The sequence below is a fragment of the Mustela erminea genome, chromosome 1, assembly GCF_009829155.1.
Source record: "Mustela erminea isolate mMusErm1 chromosome 1, mMusErm1.Pri, whole genome shotgun sequence".
Lineage (NCBI taxonomy): Eukaryota > Metazoa > Chordata > Mammalia > Carnivora > Mustelidae > Mustela > Mustela erminea.
This window is the reverse complement of record NC_045614.1, coordinates 9899185-9911336: the sequence shown is the minus strand read 5'-3', so window position 1 is coordinate 9911336 and position 12152 is coordinate 9899185. Positions and strand designations below refer to the sequence as shown.

Genomic DNA, 12152 nt, shown 5'->3' with positions numbered 1-12152 from the left:
ACAGGTGCCTTGACCCAAGCGATCCGGAACTTTGCCAAGAGCCTGGAGAGCTGGCTCACGCATGCCATGGTGAACATCCCTGAGGAGATGCTGCGTGTGAAGGTGAGGGTGTGAGGAGGGGTCTGGGCACAGCCTCACAGGCGGGGGCTGAGCGGCCAGCCTGGGTGCTGGGCCCAGCTCCTGCCACCTGGCTGTGCAACTGTGGGCTGGGGGCCTCCCTCTCCTCGCCCTCATAGAGGCCCTAGGATTTGTCCCCATGCCTCTTCCCTCACAGTGATCTTCGGGTTATCGTCTTTACCTGCTTCTGAAACACAACCCCTTTGTGGTGTTTTTGTACACAAAACGGTATCTTAAAAAAATAAAAACCAAATGCAACTTGAAGTAATTCTCTTCAGGCAGTTTCAATAGGGGGGCAGGAAACATAAGGGAACAGAGTAGTGGCCCTCTTCATCAGTGCTGCGTAGTCACGAAGTACGCTGAAGTACTCTGACGTGAGGAATTAGATGGGCTGTGTCTGCTCTTGAGCAAAAAAATAAAAGGAAGAGAAGGGGGTTTTCATCGTCCTTAAAATGTTAATGAGACGGTTATACGGAACTGGGCCTTGAAGCGTTGGCCCTGGGCGCACTGGACAGGGGTGAGGAGTGGGGAGGTGGGAAGAGTAGAAGCTGGAGCCAATGAAAAAATGAGCAAATGTATTCATTCATTTATTCAGCATGCATTTATTGAGCACCTGCAGTGTGCCAGCGTAGTTCTCAGTGCTGGGAGCACAGCAGTGACCAAGATGGACAACGTTCCACCCTCCCTAACCTGACATTCAAGGGAATAACAGTTCGAGCCCTTTCTAGGCAGTGTCTTCCGTGAATTTCTCGTGTCCTTTCATTAAAAATAATGACGCTGGTCAGACACATATTGATTTTTTTTTTTTTTTTTGGTCCCTTACTTCGGGTGTCCACCCTAAATTTGAAAATCCCGACCCCTTGATCCAACAAAAGCAACGACGTACATCCTCCCTTTGGGGAGAAAGAACGGCTCAGAGAAGTTGCAGCGGCTGGGGTAGGGGATGGGGGGGTTCTCACCAGCCCCAAGCACATCTGCCCCCCCCCGCCCCGCAGGTGGCAGCAGCCGGCGCCTTTGCGCAGACGCTGCGACGCTACACGTCGCTCAATCACTTGGCGCAAGCAGCCCGCGCCGTGCTGCAGAACACGGCGCAGATCAACCAGATGCTGAGCGACCTCAACCGCGTGGACTTCGCCAACGTGCAAGTGAGCGCGGGAAAGGGCCGGGGAGCGCGGGGCGGCGGGGCGGCAGGGGCGGGGGGGGGGGGGGGGGGGGGGGGGGGGGGGGCGGGGGGCGGCGGCCGCTGAGCCCAGGGCATTTGCCGCTGTCCTCCAGGAGCAGGCCTCGTGGGTGTGCCGCTGCGAGGACCGCGTGGTGCAGCGGCTGGAGCAGGACTTCAAGGTGACCCTGCAGCAGCAGAACTCACTGGAGCAGTGGGCGGCCTGGCTGGACGGCGTCGTGAGCCAGGTGCTTAAGCCCTACCAGGGCAGCGCCGGCTTCCCCAAGGCCGCCAAGCTCTTCCTCCTCAAGTGGTCCTTCTACAGGTGCGCTCCGGCTCCACGAGAGCCGGCGGGGAAGGGCGGGGTGAGAGGCCCCTCCTCCTGGGGGCGGGGTCTCGAGCCGGCTCCTCCTCTCCGAGGGCTAGCCAAAATGGGATGGGGGAAGAAGCCATTCCTCCTCGCGGAGTTTGGGACCAGGGAAGATCCCGCTTCCTTGGAGCTCGGGTCCCTTTTCACCAGGGCAGGGATCTGTTGGCAGTGGGCGGAGTGAGGACCCTGTGCTCTCACCGCGCGGTGGCATCGGGCCTGATGGCCTCCTCTCGGCCGCCCGCAGCTCCATGGTGATCCGGGACCTGACCCTGCGAAGCGCTGCCAGCTTTGGTTCTTTCCACCTCATCCGGCTGCTCTACGACGAGTACATGTACTACCTGATCGAGCATCGAGTGGCCCAGGCCAAGGGCGAGACCCCAATCGCGGTCATGGGCGAGGTGCGCGCGGCGGGGCGCAGAGGGCGCGGGCGGGGGACCCCTTGGCGGGACCCTCACCCCTTGTCTTGCCTCCTTGCAGTTCGCCAACCTGACCACCTCGCTGAACCCCCTAGACCCGGACAAAGGTAGGCGGGGCGGGGCGTGTCTCTGTCGTGGGGCCGAATCCCAGGAGCTGCAGACAGGGCGGTGGGGATGGAGGAGGCGCCGGCGGTGCTCTGGGGGCGCCGCCGCCCCGCGCTGAGTCGGGCCTCCTCTGTGTGCCCCAGACGAAGAGGAGGAGGAAGAGGAGGAGAGCGAGGATGAGCTGCCGCAGGACATCTCGCTGGCGGCCGGCGGCGAGTCGCCCGCTCTGGGCCCTGATGCCCTGGAGCCGCCTGCCAAGTTGGCACGGACAGACGCGCGTGGCCTCTTCGTGCAGGCGCTGCCCTCCAGCTAAGCCCGCGGCCTCCCCTGCCCCGCCCGCCCGCCCGCCCCCGCCGCCCATCCACGCCAGGGTCCCTCACAGCTTCTGTGGCTTCGCTGTCACCGGTCCAGCCTCGGGCGGGGAGGGGGCCTCCAAGACAGGGAAGGCTAGGGGGTCCCTGCGCCCAGTGGGGGCGGCACAATCACAGGGCCAGGCGGAGCCGCAGCTGCAAACTGACACACAAGACGTGCCTTAAGGAACCCGCCGCCGTGCCCAGGTGCCCCGTGGGACAGCCAGCTAGGCTCCTTGGCCCCGAAGGCCTCAGCATCTCCCTCCCCCAGCCCCACCCTCCCGTGTCCCAGGGGGCAGGCAGGCAGGCCCCCTCCCCTGTGGAACTGTTAACTTATTCAGCTCGCTGGCTTTGCACAGTCTGTCCCGGGCCCAACCCTGAGCCCCAGGTGGGCACAGGTGGGTATCACCTGGGGACCCCCACTGTCAGCAGCAGCCCCGGGACCCCTCCCCCCAGCAACCCCACCGCTCCCCACTCCTTGGTATAAGTGCAATTAAAGCCGTGGGTGTCGCATCTTCTCCAGAGCTGGGCCCTCCCTTGCCCCGAAGCCCTCAGGAGGGCACTGTCCAGCCTGGTTGGGGGGAGGGCGGCGGGGGGCACTGCCTCCAGCTTCCAAAGAGCAGCAGGCTGGGCTGGGGGTGGGAGCCCAGAGGGGCCTACTGCCAGCAGTGGGGCCCAGAAGTGCCCACGCCTGTCCCAGCCCCAGCTAGGGGCTCGGCTTCCAGATCCAAGACCCCAGCACCCCAGGCCACCCGCCTCTGGTTTGTAATGGAACCTCTGTGCTCCTTCTCTCCCGGGAGACTGTGCTTCTCCTCCGTGCAGTGCGACCCGCCCCCCACATGACTATTGTGCGATTTGTGAGCCGCCTGAGCGGAGTTGGTAACTTGTTGGTTTTTTTCCAACCATCATGGCCTTATCTGTTCCGGTTTTCTCAGTGTCTTCAACCTGTGAGATAGATGTTTATGGCAAAAAGCAAAAAAACAAAAAACAAAAAAAAAAAGACAAAAAAAGATCTGACCTATTGTATAAAAATCACTATTTTGTGTGCTCCGCGTGCTACAGCTTTTGGGGTGGCCCCCCGACTTCCCCTCCCCACTCCCTCGGGGCCCCCCCTCTCCTGGCCGTGAAAGTGTCCACGCGTGTGGTAGTCTAGTGTGCCGAGCTGTTTTCTACCTTTTTGTAGTCTTTCTTAAAACACAATAAATTCCGCTGTGGTATGTGGCTGCTGCTGACTCACGGGGCCTTGGGGCTGGGGACTCCAACTGGGCCCCGAGCGGCAGTAAAGGGAATTCACGGAGGTTCAGAAATAAAACATTTATTACATGAAGAGGAACGAGGGGCAGAGGGAGGGGATGGCCACAAGGTCTGCCGCCACAAGTAGGGGGGAGGCTGAGGCAGGGGAAGGGGGGGTCCATTCGGCCTCCCTGGGGGGCAAAGTCCACACCTGTAGCCAAGGAAAGGGGCAGATGCGCAGAGAGCAAGGGCCTGTGCCCAGTGCGGGGTGAAGGTGGGCGCTTGAGGCTGGTGGGTCAGGGGGCTCCCTCCCTCTGCCCCTTCCCAACTTAAATAGGCATAAATAAGAAGCGTCCAGACTCTCAGGCCACCAGGGGCTGCCCCGCCCAGCTCCCTTCCCCGCAGCCTAACACGAGCGCTGGTCCGTCGGTCGGTCGGTCATCGGTCGGTCGGTCGGCCGGCCAGCCGGGGAGAGGCTGCCAGGAAGGCAACCGGCTCCCAGGCCGCGGAGGTAGTTGGAGTCAGTGTCCAGAGCGGCCGGGCCCTCACAGCACAATCCACGTGTATCGCTCACTGTCTGCCAGAACCTTCAGCGAGCACCCTGCAAGGAAGGGGCAGAAGGGAGCCATGAAGTCTACAGGCCCAGGCCGAGGGGAGGGGCCTGCCTCCTGCCCTGATGTGATTTGGGCCACAAGGTTCCAGAAGGCAATTACCCTGCTGAGTTCTGCAGGCCTCCCACCGGCAGCTACCCAGTAGAGGTCTGCTGAATGAATGGACTGGCTGGGGGTCCCCAGGCGCCACAGCTGCCAGGTCCTCTCCGAGCCTGCCCTTCCCTCCCCTCACTCCATTCATGGCCAGTGGACTCCATTCAGGAACACAGAGGAATCCACACCTGTTCTACACCTGGCATGGTGCCAGAGGACCTCAGTCCTGACCGTCATCGGGTCCCAGGGCCCACCTTTGTGCAGCGCCTCGTTGGTCATCCTGTTGACATAGCGGCCGCTGCTCTCAGGCACCAGCCACTTCATGACCATGTCCACGCAGCTCTTGCGGTACGAGCTCCAGACACTGCCGCTGAGGGCAAGGGGGTGAGGGCTCTCATCACCCCGGTCGCCCACCCCGGTCCCTGGCCCCCGGCCCTGGCCCCAGCCCCACCTCACCTGGTCTGCCCTTTGACCTCAGTGAGGTCGCCTACACTGACTGTCACGAAGATGCCTGTGTTGAGGTCCCATGCCACCTTGAGGCTGGTGTGATAGGTCTTTGGTCTGCAGTGGGGTGGGGGGCAAAGGAGAAAGGGCTGGGACCCCGGCAACCCTGAGGGTCTGCTCTCTCTGGAGCACTTACGGTGTGCCTGGTCCAAGTTTTAGGGGCAGGGAAAGTCGTCTCCATCCCTGCTTGCCCACCCCCACAGAAGAATCTGAGTGTGGCTTCCTGCTGGGCGGAGACGGGGGCCATCTCTACTCCCACCGGCTCACCGGAGCTGGCCCTCCTCAGTTGGGGACGGGAATGCCAGGAGCAGCAGGCCAATGTTGATGAGGACTTGATTGGTTTCCGGGCAGACCTTGGTGGGGGCGGGGCGGGGACAACAGTGACAGCTATTGAGGTGACGCCCAGAATACAGAGGCCCTGGGCCCACCCTGTCCCCTCCCCAGGCCCACCTCCAGGATGACAATGTCATAGTCGCTGAAGGAACAAAACTGGTGGGCCCAAGTGGCGTCATGGCGGATGACCTCATTGATGACGTATTCAAAGTCCAGTGTGAGCTGCTCCACCGTCAGATACTGACCCTGTGGGTGGTGGGGAGGGGAGGGCTGCTGTAACTGTGACCCCAGCAGGCTCCCCAGGGGCTGCCCCTTGGCCTGCCTCCCACAGGCACCAACCTGGACGGCAGCCCGCTCCCGCATGGGCCGCAGGTTGCGGCCCCGGAGATCAGTCACCACAAAGGGCAAGGAGATCTTGTCATCCTCGAACTCTGAGGGCACAGGAATTGGGAGTAGGGGTGGGAGGGGGAACTTCCACGCCCAGCGCCCTGCCTGCTGCGTGGGTTCCTGACTCACCATCCTCCGGTTCTGTCCCTTCGCTGGACCCCAGCACATAATACAGCTTGGTGTAGTTGACATAGCCCGGCTCTGGGGCCGGTGCTTCCGCCGCTGGGGGGCTATCTCGGGGTGCCACCTCCCCACCTGGGGCCAGGGGCTCTGAGGGCAGACGACAGCGGCTGCCCGAGGGCCCTGGGCAAGGGGGTGGCCGGGCTTCCTCCAAGGTGCCCCCCTTGGCCTCTCTGGCCCTGCGGAAGATGTCGGCCACAAACTCCTTGGCTTTGGCGATGGCAGGTGAGGGCTCGGGGGCCCCAGGGGGCCGGGTGGGAGCTGCTTCAGGGCAGGGGCTGGGGAGGGCAGGGGGCACCTCAGGGCTCTGGGGCCCAGGGGGGCTCGGGGGTGCTGGAGGGGAGGCGGTGTGGTCATACAGAATTTGGCAGAAGCTGCTCTCGCCTGAAACAAAAACAGAGGGAGGTAGGGGTGCTCAACAGACGAGTTCAAGTTTAGGACACTGCCAACCTTCCTAACCGCCCTAGGGCTGCTTCTTAGAAATCCACCTTGAGGAGACCCTCCTAGAAGACTTACTTATATTGAAAGATCAGTCAGAAACTCTCAGGAAAAAGGCCTTGTACACGCACATGTGCACATAAATGACACTTTCATTCAGACTTCAATTTCGAGCATTTACCAAATGCCACACACTGAGGACACGAGTGTAAAGCCACACAAATCCCTGCCCCTGGGCGGCTGACAGTGACAAAAGCTAAAGATCACCGAAGTCTGAGTTTCCTACACAGCCATTCATTGTTCCCAAAGGGAGCTGACTGGCTTGGGCACTCAGCAGCCAAATCCCAGGCCTCCGTCGCTGTCCGCCTGACTAGGGACTGGCTCCCCTCTGGGAGCGTGAGCTCAGAATGGAGAACCCTGAAGCACAGAATGAGCAGCACCAGGACCTCTGCCCGCACCACCTCCGTAGGGCCCCCACAATCAATCTTGAGCGGGGAGGCTGTGTCCTCCCAGTTCAGAGACTAGGGACCGAGGCTCAAGGAGAAACTTGTCCAAGGTCATGCTGCAGGACAGCACGAACCAATGCACTCCTGTCCACCAGCACGGAAAATGGCCAAGTCAAAACTCACTGTCCCTCTGTGTAAGTGGTAAGGTGTTAGACATGGGGGACAGTGGCCCCCTCACCCCCGAATGCGTACAGCTGAGTCCTTTCCCACGTGACCCTTCCTACAGGGAGCCACAGCCACAAGTCCAGGGGTATGGGTCTCAGCCAGCCCCGGCTTGTTGGGGGCTCACAGCCTGATGAGGGGCAGGGCCTTGCCCACAGTGGCAAAGGCAGCCAGGGCCAGGAGGCCCCTGGATGGGCCCGGAAACAAGGCGCCCTGGCTCTTGCTGATGTGTGCACTCCGTTTTATACATTTAATTCTCTCTCCATATCCACTCCCCTCCCCCTCCCAGGGGAAACCATTTTCATGTAGTTAGTGGGTGTCTTCTCATTTGACTGCATTCTTGCAAAATCAAAACATATTTTTAATTTATATGTAAGTGGTATCATTATCCGGTTATAGGTCTCCCTTCGTTTCGTCTGCACTCAAGCACATCTTTAAAGCATGCTCCATGGTCACGCGTGCTGGGGCACCCACTGAAACTGCTCATCCAAGAGAACATCTGCCTTGTCTGACCTCCCTGAGCCCCAGGGATGGAGAGCAGGCAGCCCGCAAAGCCTTGGATGTGGTCAGACGCAGGACCGCTCACATGTGCGGCCCTGAGAGAGCGGCGGTGGGGGAGGGAGCGAACATCCCCACCAGCCCGTACCACTGTCCAGCTTCTTAACTTCAGCCACTCTGTCAAGGGACATCACCTTGTGATCTCCAAAAATTGGAAATTTTTGGAGAGAGCACTGTGCCGTCCAGCATGGTAGCCGCGACCACATGTGGCTTTTTGAACTCAACTAAAATGAACTGAAATTAAAAACTCAGTTCCTTGGTCACACAAGCCACTTTCAGTGGCTACTAGTGGCAGCTGTTGCAGATATAGATCTGGCAGATATAGACCATCCCAGCCCTGTGCTCAGTTCTAGAGAACAGTGCTGGGGTGGAGCATAGCTAGCTTGGGAGTCCATATCCCTGCTTTCCAGCTGAGTTACCTTGGACAAGGGACTTCACTTCTGAAGATCTCATTTGAGATCAGGGAACTGGGGGCTTGGAGGATTCCAGAGGGCACCAGGCCCGTCCTCAGACCCAGGGGCCTACCTGCCGAGTGGACGGAGACAGCGCAGGCCACCAGGGAGTAGCTGGTGTTGAGCAGCACCACCTGGTCCTTCTTGAGCTGGAAGGCGGGCTGGAAGGTGGGGAAGGGGTAGACCACCTGGTACTTCGTGTGCAGTATGAAGCCGTGCCGCAGGCACTGTGCGCTCGGGTCGCCTGCAGCAATACACGCACTGCGGGCTCACGCGTGGCCTCGGGGCAGGGAGGCAGCCCGCACCCCGAGGCCCCCAGCCGCTCACCTGGATGGGCCCGGCTGGCTTCCCGGCAGGCGGCACAGCGGCCTGGCGGTGGTACTGCCACGGTGCTGATGTAGATGTCTCTGTGGTTCTCGTCACTCATCATCATCATGTTCATGAGCATCCCGTTGGCTGAGCGGGTGCTGGGGGCCGGCATGCCTTCAGCAACCTAGCCCACGCACCGCCCTCCCCGGGTCCCCAGGCCTCCCATGTCCCCAAGTCTTACTTGAACCCAAAGACGATGACCTTGGAGGCGTCACTGGGCCACTCGCACACGGTCAGGTACAGGTCGCTATAGATCTCCTCATCCTGGAAGAGCCGCACCTGCCGGACCTGAGCAGCACGTTCAGGGTCGGTATAGGGTGAGAGCAAGTAGGGTGGGGGTGTGTAGGGGACCGAGGCTGCACAATGCTGGGCAGGAATTGGAGCTGGGGCTGAGCTGGCAGGAGCAACCTTTTGTGGGGGGGGGGTGGCTCGACCCAGGGAGTCCCAAGCAGCTCCTACACCACACCCCTCTGCCTTCCTGAGGACAGGCTGGGGAGGCTCCCCTTAGGAGGAGGGGAAACAGGGAAGCCGGCCTGGCACAGGAGGAAGCTGAGGAGAGAGCCCAGCCCCAAGAAAGGGGACTCTGCCAGACACATCAGATCCACGCCCTATCCACCCCGAAACCTGTTCACCTTTCCGAGCTCATGTGTAAACTGGGGTAACAGCACTCACCTCCTGGGGGAGGGGGGTTCAAGGAGTCAAAGTCAGGGTTAAGTGCACAGACTAGCAAAGCTACCAGGTCCCACCTGGCCTGAGCCTGCTGTGTGCTTCTTAGGCTGAGTCGAACCACACGCAGTGCCACCACCTACCCACTTTCAACTATAAAAACGGCGGCTGCACCTGGTTTGACCTAAGGCACGGAATACTGACAATGACCCTTGGAGTAGAATTTCTCCACTTTACAGACAAGGACTGTGAGGCTCGGGGGATGCTGTGATCTGCTGGTCACGTTGCTGGAAGGGATAGCCCAGCCCTGGGCCCGGCCCTACCAGCTTGAGCTTGCTGTGGACGTTGAACTCCCACCAGTACAGATGATAGATGTAGAAGGAGAAGTCATCATCCCCACTGCTGCTGGTATATGAAAGAACATAACGGCCGCACTTGGAAAAGCCCAGGAAGATGTGTCTGTGGGGGCAGGCAAAACAGCCAGGTCAAGACCGACCTACCGCCCCGCCCAGCCACCCCCCACCAACCCCCACCCCATCCCAGCCTCACGCAGCCTCACCCTGCGTAGAGAAAGTCCTCATCCACAATGTTCTTGAGGGAGACGCAGACCCTGGGCGGCAGCTTCCGGAAGAGGCGAGGGGAGAGCTGCCCACTGATCTGGGGAAGGGGTGGCCCTGGCTCTTGAGGCACCATCACGCCCCAGTCCCCTCACCTAAAGCAGAGTAGCACCCCCAGGGTCTGGCCCAGACACACAGGCCCACTTCCCAACAACCATGACGGTCAAGAGCAGTCCAAGCTCTGGAAGGTGGGAATAGCTGGGGAAGATGGATCAATTGGGCCTCACTTGAGCCTCCCCTTCCACCAGGGACCCATGCCCTGGGCCTCACTTGAGCGTCCCCTTACATTAGGGACCCATGACACCCTCCCAGTCCCATATCTCTTCAACCTCAGAGCCCCTCTTGCCCAAGCACCCAGGTTCTAAGGACCGGCACTGTCATTACCCCCCACCCCCAGGAAGGTTTCCCATTCACCCTTGGCCACAGTGTGCCACTGGCTGCCTTCCTGAAGGCTTCTTCATGGTACACTGAGCTGTAGGTGTCCTTGGCCACTAAGGAGGATTGACCAACTGAACTCACCAGTCCCTAACCCTAACCTAGCCTACACACACAGTGCTCAGGACCTTTGAGAGGGCCCTGGCCTCACCTGGGGACCTACTGAGGCAGAAGAGGGGCTAACCAGTGACCTTCCAATTCCTGCCCAATTCCCCCTTCTCACTTAACCTAGCCACCTTCTAACCATCTCCCTCATCCCAAAAACTTCAAGGAGGGGACAGGCAGGCACAAGCTGTGTAGTAGGGGATCAGAGCACCCTGAGTCCTACAGCCCAGTCTGAGTGAGACACTTGGCCTTACCCTCAAGAGTACTGATGGGAAAGAGACCTATCTGGCGAGCTCCCTAGCAGATGAGGGAGAAAGCCCACTCCTCAAGGGGATGCCAGTCTTATGGAACAGCTCTGTTGGTGAAGCCCAGGCTGACCGGGGAGACACAATCCCTGTCCCAGGAGCTTCCAAGCTAAGGGTGGAGCCACAGCCCAACCCGGGAACAACCAGGCTGAAGGCGGAGACAGTCCTTGCCCCAGGATCTCGTCAAAAGGAGGAGACACAGCACTGCCCTCACAGAGTTCCCAGACTAATGGAGAAGGCACTTTCCCTATCCACGGGAATATAGTTCTGCCCAGGTTGCTGCTGACCTGACAGCAGATTCTCATGTCTGCCCTCCCAGAGCACCCCAAAGGATGCGGGAGAGACATGCTGGCACGTTGTGAGTTTACTGTCTGATGGAGAAGACAGAGCGGTGCTCAGGGAGCTCCCAGTCTGAGGGGGAAGACCAGGCTTTCTCCAAGGAGGTCGCTCCCATTCAGTGGGGGAGGCAGACACAGGTACAGGAATTCCCAGCTCCCGTGCGGTCGGAGCCGGGACAGAGAGAGGAACACCAGGCAGAGGAAGCCCAAAGCCGGTAGCAGGGGCTCCGCCACGGGGGTGGGAAAGCTCCATAACGGAGGGGCCATGGGAGCAGGGTTTTGAAAAATGAGTCTGACCCTGGATCGCCCCCTTCCTCCTTATTCCTCCAGCGACCTCCCTCTCTCCAAGCCCTTTCTCAGCCACCACACCAGCCTTTCCATCAGAGCCCCCTCCCCCGGAATCCGCCCCCAGTCCTCTCCATCCAAACCCCCGTCCCAGCCCCCTCCATCCAAGCCCTCTCCCCCGGGCCCCGCCCAGCCCCCTTCCTCCGAGCCCCCTCCCCCGGGGCTCCGCCCCCAACCCCTCACCCCGCGAACGCCTCCTTCCCTCCGCCTCCCTCGTCCCTTCTCCCCACCCTCCGGCGCGCTCCTCCAAGACTCCAGGCCTTACCTTGACCCGCTCCAGCTGCTTGAGGACGTGCTCCCGCCGCCGCCCTGCTGCCCGCTTCCCCCCGGCGCCCCCGGGGCCGCCGCCGCCGCTCCCGGCCCCGCTGTTCCGCTCCGATTTCGAGCTGGGCGCCATTTTCACCCCCTCCCTCCACTTCCGGAGCAACCGGCCTTTTTGTCCCACCCCCGCCGCCTCCTCATTGGCCCTTTCTCGGCATTGCGGCCGGTCGGTTGGGTGAAAGCCCGCATTCGGGGCCTCTTCCCGCTAGGCCTGTCCATCATAGCCACCTCGGCCCTTGATTGGTTGAGATGATACAAACCCTGTGGTTCGCCGCCGTATTCCCGCCTTTCCGCAAGGACGCACCCGTCAAGAGGCCCGGTTTGCACCCCTTGCCGAGGCGACTTTGACCGGATAGGCGAAGGCCCCTATCCCTCTCGGCGGCGTCACGCCCCACTGTGGCTGGTGGGTTTCCATGGAGACCGCGGGCGGTCCAGGCCCGTGGGCGGGGCGATGAGAGCCTGTGGTCCAGACCGGGCCGGAGTCCCCACAGCGCCCTATCCAGATGCGAAGAGGCCTGGCGACTATCCTGGGGCCATCACAGGCCGGGCCAGGCCAAGGAAAGGGATTTGCAAAAAAAAAAAAAAAAAAAAAAAAGATGAGAGTCGATGAAAACATCTTACAGATTGGCGGGGGCAGCGATGATGTTAACGATAGCATCGATGGCTTATAGAGCACT

The 12152-nt window shown here is 60.7% G+C and overlaps 2 protein-coding genes across 6 annotated transcripts in view; one reads left to right on the top strand and one right to left on the bottom strand.

Annotated features, from left to right (window-relative positions):
- The window catches only part of RFX1 (regulatory factor X1), a 30723-nt gene extending 26989 nt beyond the window's left edge, over positions 1–3734 (top strand). For all 5 annotated transcript variants that reach the window (XM_032313251.1, XM_032313242.1, XM_032313231.1 and 2 more), the window contains 6 exons: positions 5–102; positions 1113–1262; positions 1393–1601; positions 1891–2044; positions 2124–2169; positions 2311–3734. In XM_032313251.1, coding sequence (XP_032169142.1) covers positions 5–102; positions 1113–1262; positions 1393–1601; positions 1891–2044; positions 2124–2169; positions 2311–2480 — 827 coding nt within the window. In that variant the 3' untranslated portion in view covers positions 2481–3734. The remainder of the gene's footprint in view (positions 1–4; positions 103–1112; positions 1263–1392; positions 1602–1890; positions 2045–2123; positions 2170–2310) is intronic.
- Positions 3735–3816: 82 nt separating this feature from the next.
- DCAF15 (DDB1 and CUL4 associated factor 15) lies at positions 3817–11603 on the bottom strand. The gene is made up of 13 exons (XM_032313278.1): positions 11420–11603; positions 9569–9666; positions 9333–9468; positions 8525–8631; positions 8302–8441; positions 8048–8218; positions 5808–6242; positions 5631–5722; positions 5409–5537; positions 5226–5311; positions 4911–5015; positions 4709–4824; positions 3817–4351 (listed from the first exon to the last, which is right to left on the bottom strand). The coding sequence occupies exons 1-13, from the start codon at positions 11549–11551 to the stop codon at positions 4296–4298; spliced, it is 1803 nt and encodes a 600-aa protein (XP_032169169.1). The 5' UTR covers positions 11552–11603; the 3' UTR covers positions 3817–4295.
- Between the last annotated feature and the right edge of the window lie 549 nt (positions 11604–12152).